The following is a 22,080-nucleotide window of genomic DNA, read 5'->3' as shown; positions in this document are numbered from 1 at the left end:
TTTCTGAATTACCGATTATACAAATTACCCCATGATTCTATTGTCTCCCTTTCTTTAGCCGTGACCGTTATTCAAAATTATTAAATCAATTAATAAAAAAAACTTATTATGAGTAAATACGTCATTGAGATCTTGTTTACACTGAGTTGAAAAATTTCCCTCAAAATATGGCGACAAATGATTGTAATGTAAAACTTATACGGTACCAATTTTGATGCACCAGATGCGCATTTCGACAGATAATGTCTCTTCAGTGATGCTCAAGCCGAAATTTTGAAAATTCGAAATAACAGTAAACTTGTAAGAGCTAAAAGGAAAACTAGAGTACCAAAAAAACTGGAGCCAAATTCGTCCAAGGATTAAAGCTATGTATGAGGGAGAATAGTCTGCCTAATGTTTCAATGGCTACAAGAAAAATTACTACCCGAGTTTTTTTAATCTTACGAAAACGTACAGGTAATGCAGGTAACACAGATATTAATAAATAATATATTTTTCTTCTTTATTTATTCTATTCTGTCAATATATAATAGCCAAACGATTTTTCCGCATGTATAATCTTTTGACAGATTTACTGCAAATACCTGCATGTAGTGTCTTGTGCTCTATAAATGTCCTAATCGAGGCTATCCGCACAGGTAAATAGGAAATACTGATGTGAAGTGAAGTGTAGCAAAACTCGTCTCCTTATATACAGAATGTATCGGTACCATGCAAATCCTATATATGTAACAGTACAATATTCAACTAATACGGCTGATAAATAGATAAATATGGTGGACGCTTGTAATTTTCCTATACTTAAGACATGTCAGCTTTAATCACCCGTTCCATGGTCAATTACCATTGTTAATGCAAAAATCGGATGCAAAAGCACGATAATTTGTGCATCTGAATGGTCCTTTTCTGGTCACTAGATCCTGACCTTAATTTTGTTAATACCTTCTCCTAACTCACTGTTACAAAATCTCCTTTCAACGTTTGTGTCACCCTTTAAATGTTGACAAAACTCCAGTGATTGAAATTTCTGAATGTTATGCAACAGGAGTTCCCTGTAACATGAAACGGACCCGGGGATTTCGTATGAAATGTCAAGACATCACCTGGTTAAAACCAAATACTTTCCGTGCAGTTGAACAGAAAATATTTTCGACACCGTTGAAGAATTTAAGATCTACTCAATTTCTTTCCATCGACAAATTCAGGGTAAAATAGCTGAGCTCATACTTTATAAAAAGTAATTCCTTTACGGAACTTTATGCTAATGTAAAAGAAATATTTCTTGGTTTTTAATTTTATCAAGGTTTTGTACTTTCGTATCAACATTAAAATCCTACTGAGTGTGTGAACAAAACGACTCAATTTCAAAACACCAGAAAGGTTTTCCTTTTCCGTGCTTTTTTTTCAAACTTTCTTTTTCCCTGACGATATCATCCCTGCCACTGAAACTAACACAAACATTGTATATACTGCTTGAAATGATTGTATTTATTGATTGGTGAAATCAATATAACAAAAACATGGATTTAACAATTTAACAATTGAATGATAAAACAAAGTTAGTATTAACAGTCTCTTTTGAGTTTAACGGCATTTGCTGTCAACCTCCCAGCTGTTAACGAACGGATCCACATCGTTTACAGTTCGCCGTGATGATGTCATCATGTCGTCATACACTTCATTGTTGTTGGTTCCAAAAAGTCCACCTACTTTTCCGTGGTACCATCCACTTACAACGAGTTTAAGTTGATCTCTTGGAATGTTATAGTTGACGGTGAATCCACGGCCGTAAACATTAAACGACTGCTCCTCTGAAACCACACTTAATTCTCGAGATCTGTATGGGGTGCTGATAATCTTTCCATCAACACGAAGCTGCAATATAAGTTAAAGTTTTGGAAATTGGTCAAGGATCTTAATTGTTTATGTCGGGGAAAAGGAAGAATGGTACCTAATTCAAATTCCATGCAGATTAATTTAATTATTCAAAGAAATTCATACCTTTCCATTGGGGGCGATTTGTAGTTTCTCATTGGCTGTCATGATGATGAGTTGTTTCTTGTCTTTTCCGAGGAAATTCATGATGACAGAGAAATTTCCATCAGTGTAGTCTCGTGCTAGAACGTATGAACATTTTCCAGAGAAAGCGTACTCCTCACCATCGAAAGTTGTGACGCGGTTGCCATTCAGAGTAGCAACAGCTGAAATAGAACGATGATATTAATTCATAACTGAATATATACTAAATACAACAATGACATAACAAATCAATTCCAGAAGATATACATGTATTACGAAGACATTTCAGTACCTCTGAATGGTGGAATCCAGTTAGAAACATCAGAATCGGGAATGTACTCCGACAGAGATCCCCATTTGTTGGAATATTTTGGGACATAGGAGTGGAATCGATTGACATACTTGGCTACTGATATTTTAGGATGTTCCCTCAAAGACGACATAGCTACAGGCAGGTAAGTGTCCATTTGTATTTCACCTGATTTTGGGTTGAAAACAGTAATCCTAGAGTTTTGAAGGTTGGAAATGGAATTCTTGAGATTCGCAAACTCCTCCTCAATGTCTTTTTTGATCATATCAAAGATGTTGGTCATGACAGATTTAACATTTTCCTCCACTTCCCAAAATTTGTATGCGTTTTTAGCCTACAAATGTATGAGATACATGTAATGTCTTCATTCATAAACAGAGATTTGATATTGCGATTTTAAAATCTTACGATAAAATCAAAATGTCCTAACCAGTTGATAACTTTGATCTCCAGCCTGTTTAATGGTCTTTAATACAGGTCCATTCATTCTAGAAGCAATTTGGTCCTTGGCATTGTAGATGGCGTTTGTATACTGACTAGCCATATCTGGCACTTCCAATTCACTAAGTGTTCTTGAATATACATCGTACTTTGATTTTAAGTACTCAGATACGTGGTTTCCTGATAATTTGGACATCGCAGCTTCAATGAGGAAGATAGAAATAATAAATAGAGGGAAAAGGTACAACATAAGCATTCATTTAGATCAATATTAACCTAGTAATAAAAAATCTTATAACTACCTTGGTATTTCTTCATAGAACTTTCAATGACAGCAGACAATTCAACAAACTGTTGTTCAATGAAATTCATCAGTTCAGCATAATTCTTGCTGCCTCTTGATTCCATCAGCTTAAAAACAAAACAGCAACAGTACACTTTCTGTATAATATCACCAAAACAGAGCATACAACGTTCGGGGAAAAACATGTCTTACTGTAATTATTTCCTTGGTGGCCTCCACGTAAACGTTGTACGTTTCTTTACCGGGAAAATTCTGCCATTCAACAGGGTTGCTTTTAATTATCTTTCTGAAATGAAAGACAAACCGAATGTAAAATAATATAGAAGTCTTCCAAGCTTTATTTCGTATTTTGTTGCAGTTTGATTGTGTTTTCTTTTCTCATTTCTTGAATGGTGTGTAGTGAAATACCTGATGAGTGTCATATCAACACTGGGGTAGTTCTTTTCCATTTCAGTCATGATCTCCTCCATAAATTTACCATATGGGCGGTATCCCTCACTGGCAGCCTGACGGATCAAATTGTATTTGGAATTCAGTTCGTCACCCACGGCTTTGGCTGCTTCAGAGAAAGCGGTGTTCATTTGCCTGCTAGCCAGAGCTATCTTTGCAAGTCCAGATACCTTTGAATATGAAGATAGTAAATAAATTAGAGTGATTTCAAACATAAGAATAGAGTCTAGAGAAATAGAAAAAAAACTTTACCTTACAAATGGAATCCAGGTATTACTTACTTTGAGATCCTGGATCATGGTAGGTCTCCAATGAATACGAGTATGCAGGATTCTTGATGTATTCAATCTCATTGCTAGGAGATTATCTGTAATTCTACGAAAATTTTCATCTCGGTACACCTCGGCAAGAATGGCACTGTCGTTCACGTACTTGGCAATGAAGTGCAACACATTCGCTGGGTTATCTGAACAAACAAATATTTTGTTAATCTTTCAGAAAAAGTAACCAGTATATTGTCGAGAGTATCCAATGAAATTACACTTTACCTATGTCATAGTTAATTTGTGCATCCAGTAATTTGTTTTCAGGGTCGAAAGTGATGCGAGAGTTAATTTCCTTTGTGTTATCGTACACATTGCGCAAACTCAGTCTGTATGGTTTGGTTTCGATTTTTCCGGACATAATCATCGATTTAATGGGTGAGGTCACCTGGAATATAACAGAATATTACAAAATAATTACAACAAAATAGAAGCAAAGATATTGGAAGGAAGTCAATAAATTTAACCTACTATTTACCTCAACATTTATTTGGCGACGAAGGCTGTCGATTTCTCCCATCAGAGCAAAGTTTTTATTGATACGTTTCGATGTTAGGTAGTCAACCTTGATTCCGCTGGAGTACTTTTCATCTGACATTCCAACATGTGATTTAAACTGAACATCAACACTGCTGAAGATGTGCCTCAGTCCGAAGCTAAAGGTATAGTTTTTGTTGGATCCTCTTGAGATGTCCTCAATTCTGGAGTTGATGACAACGGTCTTGTCTTCATCTTTAGAATATTTGAATTCTGTCTTCCCATCGAAAACAACGCTTCCTTGGTTCAGGGTCATTTCAGAGTCCAATTTCACATCCTTGTAAAAAAGAAACATTTAATATTTATCAGTAAATAAAACAATTTTGATCCAGTCTTTAAATGTTCAAAGACGATATTTTCACAATTAATAGTAGTTACCTTGCCAATACTTGGGATTTGAAAGGACACATCAGCTTTCATAGAGTCTACTTGAGGAGTAAGGCTGGCACTGGCACCAATTTTCTTGGATGTGTCTCTGTCTGCATCCCACATTACAGACCCATCGATAGACTTCTTGCCATATTTATTCTGATAGGATCCAGACAAAGCAATGCTTCTCTCTGGAAATCTCAGCTTCAGGTTGTTTCCATTTTCATAGGTGCTTCGACTGTGGACTAGTGAATGTTCAGCATCGATTCCAAAAATTTGAGAATCATCAATAAGGATATCCCATGACGAAAGCATGCGGGAAGATGACATTTCTCCTGATCCCTTTATTTCAACGGATTTGGATGGTGTGGAAAATTTAACTGTAGCTTCTTTTCTCTGATTATAAGAATCGGTTACATATTTAGTTTCAAATTTCGCCTGTCTCTCTGTTGATGCTGTGTCCAAGTTAATGGAAACAAGGGCATATTTGACGGACTCGGACATCTCTGCTTCCCCATCGAATTTCATTGGTTGTGGCTCTCTCATCACGAAAGACATAGAGTGTTTTGAATCTTTAGCATAAGCAAATTCCGTGTCCAGTAATTTTTCATCATTAATTTCGGCAAGTAGGGATTGTTTGGCAGAGTCGCTGGATTTTTCGCTGCTTCCTTGGATGTTAAGACTTCTCAATTTGCTAAAGGGGGTGCTGATTGTTAGTCCAGCTTTGTGGGTGGTAATTCTCCATGTTTCAGTTGTGGAATAGGTTGCATCAGACACAATGGTCTGTCCTTTCATCCATGAGGCTTTCATTTGGTTTCTGTATTCTTTGCCATTTTTATCGTTTTTAACACTGAACCTGACGTTTTCAAGTCCACTAATATCACTGTTGAACTCAAATGAGCTGTCGATATCTGACATAGACATGTATCTGAATCTAGCATCAGATTTTGCATTTCCAATCGATGTTTGTACATTGATACTAGTGGTGAAGTCCAGGGGACGTCCGTTGTGAGAAACCATCAGTTTTGTGGATTTCAAACCAGAAAACGGAGTAGATAAAGCAACATCGAATGACATAGGTGTTGATTCAAGATCTATCGTAGACTGGAAATTTATGGTATGGTCTTCCCTAGACAAGGTCATTTCGGAGTTGTATTTACTGCCAGTTGTGGTAGTTTTGACAGTTGCTTTCAGATTTTTCATACCATCGAATGGCGATTTGAAAAGGATATCTACTTCCATTGGACTGAGGGAGACCTTCACTGCAGCTCTGATATGTTGATCGTTGCCATATCCAACAGAAACAATTGATGAGATGCTGTTCCTGTTTGCCCCATGTTTTACAGTAAGCTTTGTTTGCTCAAATCCACTGAATGGAGTTTTAATAACCAAGTTAGAGCTGATGCGACGCCAGTTTTGCCTGAAAAAATTAAGCGTTCCCTCCATTTTCCCCGTGTTTTCATGCTGGAAATCAGCGCTTGTGGTAAACTGGTTAAGGTCCCCGCTATGTGAAAATTTAGCATCAATATTACGAAGGTATGGTACCGGTGATTTGACTGACAGTGAGCACTCAATAGCGTCTCTGTTTTTGAACTGTACTGATACAATTGCTTCCTCAGTTCCATACCTTGTGGAGAAATGGGTCTTGAAGTCACCAAGTGTTCCTTCATGATGTACTTTGGTCATTGTAGTGGAAGATATTCCGTCTATGGTGTATGTAGTTGTCGCTGTGAAGTCAACCAACGAAGCATCATTGTACTGTAAAGTATTTGTTTGACTGAAACTGTATTGACTTCCAACGGAAAAGTCCGTTTGTGATTGAAATATACCGTTATCTGACGACTGTGTGTACGTGGTAGAGATATCATTATACGGACTTTGGAGTTTCAAGGAGTGTTCTCGTGAAGAATCGCTGACTATGTTACGCAATGAGACTGATACAGTTTGGGAGGATCCATAGACAAGGTTGCTGGACACTTGTAAGTTTTCCAAAGCTCCATCTTTGTTCAATGTAAAAACTGTAGATTCGAAACCAGTGAAAGGAGTCTTAAGAGACATTGAGACTGATACTGCGTCAGAGGTATCCAAGGAGCTATCGAATTCGATCTTTTTTATATTGTTTCCAACTTCCAAATGAGTAGTGTATCCATTGGAGGACCATGTGTTTGATGTTGAAGCACTCAAAACTTCAAAACCATTGATAGGGGTCTTCATGTTAAAGTTGGCGGTCAGGCTTGAATCTCGAAGAGAGACAGATAGATCGGCTTCTAATTTTTGATTGCGGAATGTTCCCTCCAGATGGGAAATGATGTCCCGTGATGTCAGCTCATGGGTGAACTTCATGTTTTGTTTCTCAAATCCCACGAAAGGCGTCTTTACGACGAGATTAGCTGACATTTGGGGTTGAAGATCAAAACTGATGTCACTTTCAATTTTCTTTCTATTAAAGTTTCCTTCGGCATGTCCTCGAAGACCATCGGAAGATTTTACAATATCGACACTGAAATCCTGCTCTTCGAAACCTTTGAATGGGGTTTTCAGAGATACCTTAAACTCCTTCTTTAATCCATTAATGACAGTGAGATCAAATTCAGATTTCTCTTGGTTGAAAAGTACTTCGGCGTGTGTTTGGCAACCCTCACCTGTAGTGTCATGAGAAAACAAAACTTCTTGTTCCTGATAACCTAAGAAAGGTGTTCTTACTGCAATATTTCCCTCCATTTTTCTGTTGTTTCTAAATGAGATGTCCATTTCTACAGTTTTTCGCATGAGTGTTCCTTCCACTTGAATTTTTGGTCCTTTCTTAATAAACTTAATGTTCTGATTCTCCAAATCAGTAAACGGCGTTTTGATCGAGAGACTTCCTTTCTTTGCTGAAAGTTCGCCATCAACTTCAATTGATTTTTGCCTGTAGCTGCCTTGTGCATGGACTTTCTTATCATCAAATGTAAAGCTTAAACTTTGGGTCTCAAAACCTTTGAGAGTCGATTTAAGAGACAACAATCCTTGACTGGATGAGAGCTCGCCGTTAAACTCGATCGTTTCTTGCATGACTGACACGATGGCATGAACCTTACCACTTTCAACTCTGAAGGAGAGTCTCTGACTTTCGAAACCAGTGTATGGAGTAATGATTTGCAGATCTGCGTCAGCAATTGTATCGATATTCAAACTGGCTGTAAGTTCAATCTTCTTCCTCTGGTAGGTAACTTCTGCACGCGTTTGATACCCACGAAGGGTTCTCTCCTTATCTATGGAAATTGCTTGTTCTTCAAATCCTGGGAAAGGTGTTTTTAATGAAAGCGTGTGTTGGATTCCATTTCTGGTGAAAATGGAGTACTCGAGCTGAACAATCTTTCCTCTAAATGTTCCCTTTACTTGAAGGGTCTCTCCGTTTACAGTGAAGAGTATTTCTTGTGTTTCGAATCCTTCAAATGGAGTCCTTATCAATAGATTACCAGCCTCAAAATCCACATTTGCATCGACTTCCACTTTCTTGCCACGGGCTGAAGCCTCGAAATGCGATTGGATGCCAGTCTTTTCAAAACTGTGGACAAAGGATGCTGATTGCTTTTCGTAGCCAGAGTATGGTGTTGTGATTATGACAGAACTAGTCGAACCTGGTCTTTTGTTCAATGTAGCCTCAACAGAAATTTCATCCTTTTCAATTCCGACTTTGGCAACACTCGAGATACCATTAGCATTTACTTCATGGTTGAAAGAAGCGGTAAACATGTTCATTCCTGCTATCGGAGTTTTGATAGTTGCACTTGCAGATATGGATTTCTTGTTGTTGAAGGCGGTATCCATTTCAACTGTTTTACCTCTCATCGTTCCTTCCACATGATTTCTGAATCCCCATCCAGAGCTGATATGGTTAAAGGCCAATTTCATTTCCTCAAACCCATTGAAAGGAGTTTTCAACACAATGCTACCTTGGAGTGGCGTTTTGTCGAAGCTAAGATCTGCAGAAATACTCTTTTGACGGAAGGTAGCTTTAGTTGTCGTCTTTAATCCGGAGGAAGAAAGAGAGTAAGTAAAGTCAGCCTTAGATTCTCTAAATCCTTCAAACGGTGTTGTGATGATGAATTTACCACTCATTCCATCATCAAAAGCAATTTCAGCAGCACTGATGATAGATTTGTCTCCTGAATGCATGTTTATACTGCTTTTAATTTGGCCATCATTGTTTTCGTGAGTGAACGAGGCACCACTAGTTTCACTGAATGGAGTTGATAATCTTACAGTTCCTTCTTTAATTCCATTATTAGAATAGGTAATGTCTGCTTGAGTATTTTCTCCATTGACATTCAGTTCAGCGTGGGATTGCATGGAGCTTGTTGACTGTGCATGGGTGAAAGCTCCAGACAATTTTCCAGCTATGCTTTTGATGTTGAAAGATACAGAAATAGGTTTGAAGTCATAAGAAATATCAGCAGATAGCATTTCCTTTCCGGATAAACTGATTTTTCCATTGCATCTAAAGTTGTTCAGATCTCCATCATGGCGGAAATGAACTTGAACATCATCTAATTGACGGAGTGGAGTTTTCAAAGACATTTGTCCGCTGACTGACGACAGCACATCGAGGGAGGTGTCAATTTCTATTTGTTTTCTTCCACTGTACGAAATTTCTCCTACAGTTTTAAAGTTTGTAACTGCTCCATTATGTTTCAGCATGACTTTGATATCTTCAGAGAATGGAGTTTTCAGAGTCACGAAGCCATTCATCCCACTGCGTCGATCGAGTCCGAAATTAGCTGTCACTTTCTTACCGTTGAAACTGCCTGAAGACTGGATATTGAAATTCTCTGAAGTACCATCTTGTGACACGGAGACTTGAATGTTCTTCACCACTGGACATTTTGATTTCAGGGAAGCTTCGAAGGATAACGAAGAAACGGTGTTAAAGGAAAGCTTTCCTTGGATTTTCTTCTCCCCGCCATAAGTCAATTCAGTGCCGCTCTTGAATCTCTGACCTGATCCAGCATGATTTAGTTTAAAAATGATATCGTCAGAAGATGGCCGTTTGATGAAGCCATCAATGTTTACTTTTCTGTCGGTGTCTACGGTCAACTGAACTTCGGATTTCTGGCCTTCAAGTGAATAATCGGCATGACTGTTAAAATTCCATATTCCTCCATTATGTCGGAAGGAAAAGTCACTCTCTCGATAATCAGTAAACGGCGTGCGTATGGCCAGTGTTCCCTCAATTGGACCAAGGCTGTTAAAGGTCACGTCACCCTCCACTTTTTCACCATTAGCAGATACCTCAGCATGGCATTTGAAGTTGCTTATTCTTCCTGCATGGGAAAATGAAGCAGATAAACTGTTGATTTTTCCGAATGTGGTAGTCACTGCTGCTCTGCCAGAGATGTCGTTAGTTGAGTCGAACTCTGTTGTAAATATAATATTCTGTTTGCCATAATTCATTTGTACATCTGTCTTGAATTGTCTACTTGTACCCGAGTGTTTTATAGTGGCTTTCAGAGGTTTTGTGTAAATTGTATCTAAGATGAGTAATCCCTGCACCGGAGAGGACTTCAGAGAGAATCTTCCATCCAAAAGACTTTTACCTCCGTATTTGATTGTTGAAGAAGTAAACATAGGAGAACTTTTATGAAGAAAGGTACCCTCAATTGTTTTGATGTATGGCGACTTGACAATTACTTTTCCTTCCAGGTTGGCCAAAGAACTGAAATTCACGTCCATTTCAGATTTGTCGTTGTTGTGCTGAAATTGGAGATGGCTTCTGAAGTTGTTGAATGTTCCGTCATGCGAAATACTGCCTTTCAGACGATACATGAATTGAAAAGGAGTTGTCAACTGCATATTTCCTTTGATGTGATCAATTACGTCCATGTCAATGTCACCGGTAAATTTCTTGTTGGACCCATCAGACCCTTCGGCATGGATTTGGAACTTCTTCCATGTGCCTTTGTGAGAAAACGATCCTTGTAGCATTTCATAATCTTTGAACGGTGTTTGGACTGACATTTCAACTGAAATATCAGACTCAAAATCCATTTTCAGGCTCGAGGCAATTCTCTTTTTATTCAGGAACATGATATTTACTTGGTTGTTGAAATTTTGTAAGGACCCATCATGTGTCACAGACAGTTCAGTATTTTCAAACTTCCTGAATGGAGTTTGAAGTGCAATTGAGACAGCGATCTTTGGATCTATGGTGAATATAATATCTCCATTATATAGTTTCTTCTTTCCTAATGTTACTTCTCCGTGACATTTAAAATCACGAAGAGTCCCTTGATGAGAAAGGATGACTCCTGCCTTTTTCAGTCCCTTAAACGGTGTTTCAAAGGAAATATCAGCTTTGAAATTTGGTCGGATAGACATCATAAGATCTGCAGTGATAAATTCCTTTCCAATTGAACCACGAACGCTTGTTTTGAAACTCCTCTTATTTCCGCTGAACTTCCAGATTCCCTTCATCTTCTTGTACCCGGGAATTGGAGTGGCCATGTTGACAATAACAACAGAAGCTGATCCTCGTTTCATGGTAATATCGGCTGTATATTTGTTTCCTTTGCCTAGAAGTGCGTTTGTAATTACTCTCATATTCGTTGGTTTGCCTTTCTTGACAAGAGTAAGTGTGATGGTCTCGGTGAATGGATTTTGAATCTGAATTTTTACTTTAGTGCTCTTCTTATTTACCAAATCCGCATTCAATTTAAACTGCATTTTCTTGTCTACTTTTACAGCACCTGTCGTTGAAAAGCCTGAATGATCTCCGGAGTGTTTGAATGTTGCTGATACATCCTTATGGAATGGTGTTTTTAGTGTAGCTGATCCAATCAATTTCTTTCCGTTTGAGAATGCAACAGATGTTTCATATATAACCTTTCTTCCTTTTTTCAGTGACGCACTGGTATCGAAAGTCTTAAGTGAGCCTTCGTGAGAAAATGCAGCCGTCATATCATCCACAAAGGAAGATTTGAATTCCAAAGATCCGATAGTCTTCTTTGCATTTTTGAACATTGCAGTAATTGACCCTTTATGTTTACCATATTTAGCATCGGCAGTGATTTTGAAGTCCTTAACTTTACCAGCATGTGAAAAAGATGTTGCAAAGTCATCTGTGACTGGAGAGTCAAATGATAAGGACCCTGTCCATGTTTTGGCGAGTGAAAGCTTAGCATTGGCCTCGTACTTCTTGGATTTGCCATACTGAAATTCAGCCTGAGATACAAAATCTGTCATTTCTCCTTTATGCTGGAATGACGCTCTCATGTCTTCTGACAAAGGGGATTTGATGCTAATACTACCAGTTTGTTGGCTATATTTGGCATCCAATTCATATTTCTTTCCTCTGCCATATAAAGCATCCAAATGTGAGCTAAAATCGGATATGGTACCCATATGTTTGAAAGAAGCGGCTATATCATCATGGAGTGGAGATTTAATCAAAATACTACCAGCTGATTTGCCATAATTTCCAGTAATTTCGTATTTCTTTGACTTTCCATACTGCATTTCAGCGTGGGAAGAGAATTGGGAAATGGACCCTTCGTGGTTGAATGCAGCAATAAAATCTTTTGCAAAGGGAGATCTTAGTACCAAAGTTCCTTCTAACTTCTTATCATTGGAAAAGGTTAAGTCTCCTTGAATTTTCTTTCCTCGGGTGTATTCAATCTCACCATGACATTGGAATTGACGACTATTGCCGGTATGACGAATCAATGCTGCAGAATAGGGAAGCTCTTGGAAAGGTGTTGTGAGAGCAATACTGCCTTCAAGATTTTGAAGATTTGGGCGTAAAGTAGACTCCACCTTAATTGTTTTACCTGGCAAATATTCAACACTCAGTTCGGTAACTTTCTTTGCCTTTTGGTCATTATGTGTAAATGAGACACTGCTTTGTGTATACTGCTCAAATGGGGTTTTGACCTGGATGCTTGCTATTATTCCACCGTATGAACTCCATTGAGAAGTAACGGACATAGCTCCAACTAAAGGATCGACCATCAAATTAGCACTGGTATGGAATGATTTGGAATTGCCTGAGAACTCGGCACCAATGGTCATTTTGCGAAGATTTCTATGTGGTGTCGTTAAAACAGTGTTCAAACTCTTCTTGTTATTCCATTGTCCACGATTTTCCATCGTGATGGAATCTCCAGATGGTAGGACGATGGATGATCTTGTAACAGTTTCACCTCTTTCGTTGGATTGGTCCATACTAAGCTTCAACTTTTCTACTCCAGGTATCTGACTTACTAGTTCGACTCTTCCGCTCATCAGTCCAGTTGGAAGGAAATCAAAATGTCCATCTATCATACCAAGGGATTTCTTGTTAGAAAGATATTCAACTTTACCTGTTAGAGGATAGCGATCATATTGAGAGGAGATTGACAGGCTCTTAGTGTCTCCATGGCATGAAAGAGTGTGACTTGATGTAGCAACTCCGTTGTGTCGTTTATAGATGTTCACCAAAGAGATGACTTTCCTTCCTTTACTACTGTAATTGATCTGGTTATCGATCATTCCAACACCGTGTTCATGCGAAATTGTCAGAGCAATGTCTTCAGCAATGCTAAAGGGAGAACGCAAAGTTGTATCGAAAGATAGTGTTCCACGTGGAATTGACATACTCTGCTTTGCATTTACACTGAAGTCAACGATGCTACCATCGGATCCAAATTTGAAAATAGTTTGGATCTCTTCAAATGTGTTTCTGTGAGCCCAGGAGGATTCTACTTGTCTTGATGGACTGCTTAGCTTGACATTGCCACTGCTCTGTAAATTCCATCCATTTCGAAAATGCATTACCTTTCCAAGGTAGCTGTAAGTGTTTCCGTTGTGCTCGAAAGTAAGGCTATTTTCAAATCTCTTTCCGGTGTCAACATGTTTTGCAGCAAGGTAGAGAGATGCTATTTGTTGCAGAGTTGATTTCATACTCAGTCTTCCTGTGATATCTCTGGAAGAAGACGTCGTTTGGTCAGCAGCAAGCATATCCGCTTGAAGGAAAGCCTTGTTCCAAGACAATTTGATCATACTTTCAATTCGTCCGGTCTTCTTGTGCTTCATTTCGACTCCAGATCTTTCAAATCCTGGAACTGGTGTTTTTAAATCAAGACTTGCTTCAAAATCATCCCATTGCAATGGCCGTTTCACGGAGAGGGTGGAAGACATGCGCTTCATTGGTTTCCAGTCAATCTCTATGTTTGTCGAAGATTGTGTTTTGTCCAGTTGATGACCAGCATTAATATTGATGGATTTGTAGTCTTTGAATGGAGATGCAATTTTCAGACCAGCCTTGTAGCCATTCTTTTCCTTACCAAACATAGAGTCTACGGAAACTTTCTTTTTATTCCATTCAGCATGGGCATGGGTAGTATATTTAGCTCCACTCTGGTGTTTCAGATTAATACTGCCCGATCCCAAAGGACTTACTTTTGAAATTGTAGCTTCCAAGTTCTCAATTCCTTCAACGGTAATGTCGCCTTGTAGCATCAGTTGTTTTGAAGGGTCTTTATTTGCATCCCATTTAACATCCAATTTGCTGGAGTACACTGGCGATTTCATTCGAGTGTCAAACTCTGCTGTGATTTTGCGGGCGGAATTTTCGATATCAGCTGCCAACTGGATTCTAGATCCAGGACGGACCAGAGAGGACAGGGAAACTGCATATTTTGTTTTGCCATATTGAACTTCAGAGTTGGCCTGTAGATTTGTAGGAATGAGTCTGTACTGTCCTGAGACAGTCAACATTTCGTAGGAGGGAATGTTGAAAGAGGTAGAGATGTCGTATTCCTTTACTGCAACTTGGCGTACCTTTGTTTGGATGACGCATTTCTTTCCGTTTTCCAGTTGAATTGTGATAACGTTGCTGCATTTCTTGGCGTTGGTTTGATCAAAGATATTGCTGATGACAATATCTCTGCCTGGAATAGAAATGCCTAGTTTACCTACCAGACTTCTAAATTTCTTGGATTTGTCTTTAAGCTCCAAAGAAGCACTGTAGGAGGATTTCGTGCCAAAGAGGACATCCAAGGAAGAATCAATTGATTTGGAAGTCTGAACATGTTTTCCTTTCATTTGATAGTTCACACCCTGTAAGTATATCAAAAATCAATATTGATATCTCAAGAAAACTAGGAACATAGTACTGAATATTGAATTAAATGATATGGAAGAAAACCCTGGTACTTGGGATTTTACTTACAAGGTACGGGAAGATGAATTTGGTGTTAGCGTCAAGATTGAACTTCTTCTGTTTCTTATTCAGAATATGATTCATTGCAGTGGCAATCTCAATCCGCTTCTTCCTATCTTTCTTGTTTGCTCCGTATTGGACAATGACAGTGGCCTCGGAGTGTTTCCAGTTCTTGCTGATATCGAAGTTGACGTTGACGTTGCAGTCAGATTGATGTTTGAAGCTCAGAATCCTGAATCAAATAACATTTTTAATTGAAAAACATTTAAATATATCTCATGCGTATTGCATACAGCCTATATATATATATATATATATATATATATATATATATATATATATATATATTTATATATGTGATTTGTAAAATATCAGTATTTATGGATACAAATTTTTGCCCTAATCCGGAGTTATTTTAATCTTACATGTTTCCTTTTGCAGCTGAAAGGCTCTTCGTGTTGGCAACATTGAGTTTTCCATTTAGAGTGACCTTGTCTCTTTTGACACGGGGAATGACATAATCAAGTGTTGATCGTACTATGGCTATTTTCTTATTTTTCAACAGGAACATGGAAGTTAACTTTGTTGTTAAGATGGGAGATTTGATGTCGATTTTGGATCGTATTCCTGTACTCTTTTTGTTACTAGCATCTCTCAGTTGAACTGGAACGATAGATGAACATTTGTGAGTATACTGAAGTCAGATAAAAGCTAGCGAAAGTATCATCTAACATTGACTATTTCTGCTTGATTAACTTACCGAAGAATTTCATGGGTTTGGAAACGATGCGATCAACGGTTAAATCGACCCTTAAAGCCTTTCCGCTTCTGTATTCAGCTGAACCTCCAAAGCTTATGAGTTCCTTTTCAGGTGTTTTGATGGATAGATATGGTCTATACTTAGAAGCTTTCTTAGTAGCATATTTCTGAACTCTGGACTCAATCACATACTCTTTCTTCTTCTCAAAGCTGATACTGGCTTTAGCTAACACCACCACGCGCTTTGTAGCATAATTTACTGAAACGAAATATATAATCCTGAAAGTTTAGGCCATCAATCCGAGAGAAAAAAACCCCGAAAATAATTGTAAAGAAACGTGATTAAGAAGTGACAATTTTTCAAAGTGTGAACTAAATATTACCTGAAGTCTTAATTGGTTGTTTGGATACTCCGCTTAACACCAAATTAGCGTCTAAAACTTTCATTCCTTCGTAGTTGATTCCTCCTTTAAGTTGGATGGGTTTCATTTTGGGAGCAGATATCTCCACATTAGGTGTATAAGTATAAGAGTTACCCTTCCTCTTTTTTGCCAGTTCTGCAACTACTGAGTATTCCCTCTTATTGTGGACGAATTTTCCACTAACATGTTTCAGATTTTTTTCATTCTGGAATATACCTATGTTAAACATTCAAAGAGTATTGTGAATTATGTCTGTCAAACGGGGATTATAATTCATTGTATATTAGCTTGATATTTTGTAGCATACCTGTAAAGGCATATTTACTCCATGGTGACTGTAAACCAAGCTGAATTTTAGAGTCCGCTTTGTTCAGAAGAAATTCTGCGGAAAGAGCCCTGTCAATTCGTGATCCTGGTGTGTCAAAAGCCATACGGATGTTAACGTCCTTCTTGCTCTAGTGACAGAAAATAATGATACAAATTTGGGTTCGTTTCCTCAAAAGAGAAATAATTGTCAATGCTATAACTGTACGTGTGGAAAACATAAATACTTTACCGAGGTAAACCTAGCCTCTATATTATATGACTTGTGCGAATCAGCTTTCAATAGGGATAGATCAACATTCACTGGTCCAGTCAGAGGGAAGTACGGAGCGTTGGCATCAAGAGATGCATTGGGAAATTGAATTTCTCCGCACAATTTCAGTCCAGTGACTTTGGAAAGACGGGATCCAGTGCATGTTTTGTGAGTCTGCCTATTTTTTGTGATCATTTTTTGTTCTTTTTCCGCATCTCGGTGAACAGTAAAGAAAGCAGTCCTACAAATATATCATTTCAAAAATATTCCCTTTTTGCTCTGTAAATACTTGTAATCAGTCAATAAATAGCAATCTTAGAAAATACCGTACTTCAGGCTAAATATTTCCATTTTGTCTTTCGGCATGTCCAAGTTGGCATTGAAAATTTTTCCATCTTGCAATTCTAAATGACCTTTTAGCAGCGTGCTGGAGTGAACAGTTGACACCATTTTCAATCCGCTCTTTGTCACAAAAGCATCGACACTCATCATACTAGAGATCTCGACTGCAGCACTACAAACAAAATATTATATATATTCTCAATTTAGTGTATTAGTGTATCATTCTTTTGTTATCTGGATGAAATGTACGTTGCAATGCGAGTTTTACTTAAATGTCACAGATAGATAAGACGATTTGTTTGAAGGCAAAAGCAATGCTCTAACCTGGGTTGAATTGATCCACTAATAAGAAGACTACTCGGACTTGTACCCAGCTTTCGGAGATCAGCCTTTCCGGAGGCTTTCATGTCAATTGTGGCTGTTCCGTTAATTGTCAAATTCAATGGGAATCCAGCACTGGTTGGAATAATCATGGAAGTGTCCAAGAACATGATGTTCTGTGTGAAGGAATAGTCGTGGTTTTTAGACATGCTGATCAACATCTCTAGAATGTTGAAACTATCTCCACTCAAAAGACTCTCAAATCCGTTGAAACTGTTGTAGGATAATTCGTTTCCAAACATTCGCATGTATAGAGCTCCTTTTAGTTGATCCATTCCCATACCGAACTACATGTATAAAATAAACCTTGTATATGATCTTTTCAGAAAGTTAAAAATATCCAAAAAGTCACATAAAAAGAATATGAATGTAAAATGTAAAAATGTATACCTGGCTGTCGATTTTCTTCATTTTCTTGGCATCAATACCTTTAACAACCTGGCTGGTTGCCTTCTTGACATCCTTTTCGGTAAAATACCCATTGGGTCCAAAGTAGGATTCCAAGAAAAACTCCAGACCTTCAACTCGTCCTCCTATTTCAAGAATGTTAACAGATCTTCCGAACAAGTCTACTGTCAGGTTAGCCATCAGTGATCGCGGAATGAATGATTTCGACGACCAGATCAAATTACTTTCAACTGAAGCCCCTGTGTTGATTTTCTCGAGGAAGAAGGATCCTTCGTAATTTCTAGAAAACTTTCTCTTGTCCATATCAAATTCTTTTTTCAGGTACTCGTTTTCCAGGATGGATCTGATGTCCTGTTTCAGTGGACTGGAGGATTCCATCAAATTTGTGAGATGAGACCAGATGAAAGAACCGACTTGGTTAACCTCTTCTTTCTCCAGAGCGTATTGAAATGTAGACAGAATGCTTTTAGATGGACATTGCATCAGGGCCAAGTAGGCGGCTATTCTTAATTCAGAGTCTTCTTCTTTGTCATTGAAAACTTTCAAAGCCTGACTTCTCTATAATGAAGAATCGTCGTAATATTAGAAGTCATTTATACTAGTTTTGTTTGTACGTATTTTCATTCAATGTCCTAAATTAATTAATATAGTACGTACGTCATTCTCACAAGATGTACGACGGAAGGCCTCGATTGCAGCAATTCGTACTTCAATTGGGTTGTCTTTTCGGGAGATGCAGCTGTTGAGTGTTGCAGTAGCTGAGCTAATGTAACCAGAATTCCCAAGAGCGCGAAGCGTCAAGATGATCTGAAAAATAATAAACGAAAGCAGATGAAAAATGAAAAGATGAAAATGCAATATTGATATTAATCAAGGATTACTTCTCAAAATGGTTCAAAATCATACTAACATTGTCTTTGTTGTTTTCGTCAACGTAGCAGCCGTATCCAATTTTATCCTCCAGAGCAGAAATGACATTAGCGATGTCCAAATCGTTTTCACAAGCAGCGTTCTTGCAATAGGTGTTGACTAAGGAGCTCACAGCCAGCAATGCCTTACCATTCTTCTTCAGAAGAGGCTGTGATGGAGACAAGTGTTAGAATATTTCTTTCATATGAAATAAAGATAATGTATTTTCACATGTACAAATTCTTACCAAGACTTCTCTGATCATATCCTTCGAAGGACTTTGGATAAAGGCCAAGGTCGTCAACCACATGTCGGCCTCCATTCCTGTCACCTCATTGTCGTTGATCATTTTGGTAAGCATGACAACAGAGGCTGATGTTCCAACCATGGGAACTGCATCCATGAAAAACTTCCTGGAATAGTTATTGAAACATTTAATTATATCAATATAATACAAGTAACGTAATGTTTTATAATAAGACAGTTGCTTTGAGAGAGATTTACATGTTACCTGACTTTCTGGTTGTTGTCACTGCAGAGTGTACCACTCTGTATGTTTGAATAAACGTCATTCAGAGTTTGAGAGTCGGCTGCTCGCATGATATACACAAGATCGGAGAAAAGACGAGGTGTCTCAGGGCGAATATCCTCCTTTGTTTGGATGCAAATATTGACCAATTGTCTTTCAATGTCTTTGCGAGTTTTCATGCTACTGGCAGCATCTGAGTAGTGCTCAAAGATCATGTCAGTCTTCCTGCTCACAGATCCTGTCAAAATTGAAAAGAATTCAGTTAGGGTGAACATATTCACATTGATCACTGCTTTTCAAGCAACGTAGTGCACCAATATTGAACTTACTTGCTGATAATACTCCACTTTTCTCGGTCGTGTATTTCAGTGTCTGTCTGCTCTCTGTGATAGCGCCACTTGATTCTCGTGAAAACGGTCTAAACAGATGCTGTTCTGTACAGGAAGATCCTTTCAGGATTCCAGATTTGCTAATTTCCTGCTGGCAAGAGTGACTACTCTTCATGACAGGCAAGGACTGGATTTCCTAAAGAGAAGGAACCGAGTGTATGATAATTGCATCAGTGAAAGGAAATGACACTAAACAGCAACTAAACCATAAACAGAACCCGATATCCTACCGATGGAACTCTGTATGGTGTTCCTTGCAGAGCTGTTTGGAATCCTTGGCGTTCTGTGCAGCCTAAAAGATTCTTGTGCTTCTTAATGGTCACGGTGTACCACCCATTCTCGGACACTGTGTAGTCAGCATCACATGTTCCTGTCACGTCAGCCTGGAATTAATGTACAGATATTCATATCGATTTCTCATGCTTATATCCGTGTCGCTTTCTCTTCATCACTTAGTTAAGATGAAAAAAGACAATAAACTGTCTTTGATGCTTACCTCCTTGACTTTCTGGTCAACCTGTAGATCTTCCATTGTGTTTTGAATGAGGGAAAGGATACCTCGTTTGATGTTGAGAACCCAGGTCTTCTCACTCTCAGTTGGACACAGAGACTCAATGCGACCATCTTGGAAAGAGAATCTCAGTGAATTCTCCTCCAACTGTTTGCTGAATTCTCCGGACATGGCTGACAGGACAAAATTTTCTGGTGACTCGGGGTTTCGCTCGTGAAGCTGTACATTCTTGACCTTCAGAACAAGGTCACACTTTGACAGAACTTCCACTTGAACTTTGGTGGTCATTTTCATTCCCGATTTCCCTTCAGACGCCCCCTGAATGAGAGTGGTTGTGTCCACATCGTAGTCGTATTCGTAAGTAGTTCCAGGTTGATATCCGAATTTTGTAGAGTCTGAAAAAGGAATGATTTATGCTCTAACTGTCATGTCCCGAATATTTTGCAGAAAATACTACAAAGCAATCGTAGACATAATGACAACACAAAGTTCAATATGTACCTGTGCATGTTGTTGAGCATGTATCACCTGATGCTATATCATTTATAGGTCCTGTAGATTAGAAAGAAAAAGCATAGGTATGTATGAAAAAGTAAAATAGAAAAAGTAAAATTAGAGTAATTATTGCTGAATTTTATAGATCGTCATTATCAAGTTCCAGGTTTTAAATGTTAGAATAAAATTGACTTTACATGTATATTATAACAATCTTTACGTTGCTAAATATATAGTCAAGTTAATTTTAGATAACTATGAGATATATCGTGTTTAAATATTTTAACACAGAGTACTATGTTGGAGTAGGTAGATGGTTAGTGTAATTATAAAAAAGTCTTTGTTCACGCACTAAACTAATCACAAGTTCTTAAAATGTTATTGCTTTAGTGTGCATTACAGGGCAAGGTTCAAAGTCAACAAACATGTTCACTACTTTCCATATGAACAACTTAATCATTACACGACACAATGGTGATAAACATGCCAACACACGACTGGGAGTCGGTTGATGTACTTTACATATTGTTAACTAATTAATGAAATTCAAATAATACAATATCATGCAAGATCATGATAATTGAACACTTGTCAAAAATATGTTTTTATGAGATACACATTTTATATATACATGTACACATGCCTACACACGATTAGAGGTCGGCTGATTTTAACTTGAGATATTGTTAACTAACGAGTATGATTTAAATGTAATATTATGTAAGATCATAATAATTCAACACTTGTAAAGAGTACATATGTTTATGGGATATATATCCAAATATACATGCCCAAACACGATTATGAGTCAGCTCATTTTAATTCAGGTATTGTTAAGTAATGAGTGTAATCTAAATAATACAATATTATATATAAAAACATTCAACACTAGTCAAAAGTACATTTAATTATGAAATGTATTTCATCTTGATTAAAGAAAGACAGAGAACAATCATAAACCAGAAAGTTATTTCTAAATTTTAAAATCATAATAGTATATTGTGTTTGATTTCAATCGAATCATGTCTCTTATTGATATCATAATTTATATACTAAAAATAAGATTTAAGAACTTACCTGCCCATATTCCTGCCGTTAAGGCTAGAAGTAAAAGTAACGTTCGCTCCATCGTGGGAGCTTGGCGGTTGCTTTTCTGTGTTTTAGTATCTGGATTGTACGGTCGTGAATTTATACTAATCCAGTGAGAGTAAAGTACGATGATAAGAAATGATGACGAGGGGACACCAGTCCTGATACTAATTGTGTGTATGTAGCGTTATCAGATCTTTGGTACAAAGTTTTCATCAATTCAAATAAGAGCGCTTATCGACAAATTCAATTCATTATAGAGATACTGCATATCAATTATAAATTACTAATCTGTGGTGCAATCGGAAGATAATTGCAGTGTTTGCAAATGTACAAACT

At 37.8% G+C, this 22,080-nt stretch overlaps 1 protein-coding gene across 1 annotated transcript; it reads right to left on the bottom strand.

Moving 5' to 3' along the window:
- Nucleotides 1–1,467: 1,467 nt before the first annotated feature.
- LOC125649898 (uncharacterized) lies at nt 1,468–21,808 on the bottom strand. Its single transcript, XM_056165742.1, has 29 exons — nt 21,730–21,808; nt 20,659–20,709; nt 20,143–20,552; nt 19,877–20,029; nt 19,587–19,782; nt 19,240–19,495; nt 18,976–19,141; nt 18,730–18,897; nt 18,477–18,626; nt 17,802–18,377; nt 17,355–17,698; nt 17,020–17,202; nt 16,668–16,929; nt 16,419–16,566; nt 16,073–16,327; nt 15,691–15,948; nt 15,356–15,593; nt 14,940–15,162; nt 4,763–14,827; nt 4,326–4,661; nt 4,073–4,235; nt 3,806–3,990; nt 3,483–3,694; nt 3,267–3,360; nt 3,073–3,181; nt 2,760–2,971; nt 2,312–2,663; nt 2,002–2,201; nt 1,468–1,875 (listed from the first exon to the last, which is right to left on the bottom strand). Exons 1-29 carry the CDS (start codon nt 21,779–21,781, stop codon nt 1,585–1,587), a joined length of 16,308 nt encoding a protein of 5,435 aa, XP_056021717.1. The 5' UTR covers nt 21,782–21,808; the 3' UTR covers nt 1,468–1,584.
- Between the last annotated feature and the right edge of the window lie 272 nt (nt 21,809–22,080).

This window comes from Ostrea edulis, chromosome 5 (assembly GCF_947568905.1).
Source record: "Ostrea edulis chromosome 5, xbOstEdul1.1, whole genome shotgun sequence".
Classification (NCBI taxonomy): domain Eukaryota; kingdom Metazoa; phylum Mollusca; class Bivalvia; order Ostreida; family Ostreidae; genus Ostrea; species Ostrea edulis.
This window is presented reverse-complemented; position numbering and strand designations above follow the sequence as displayed.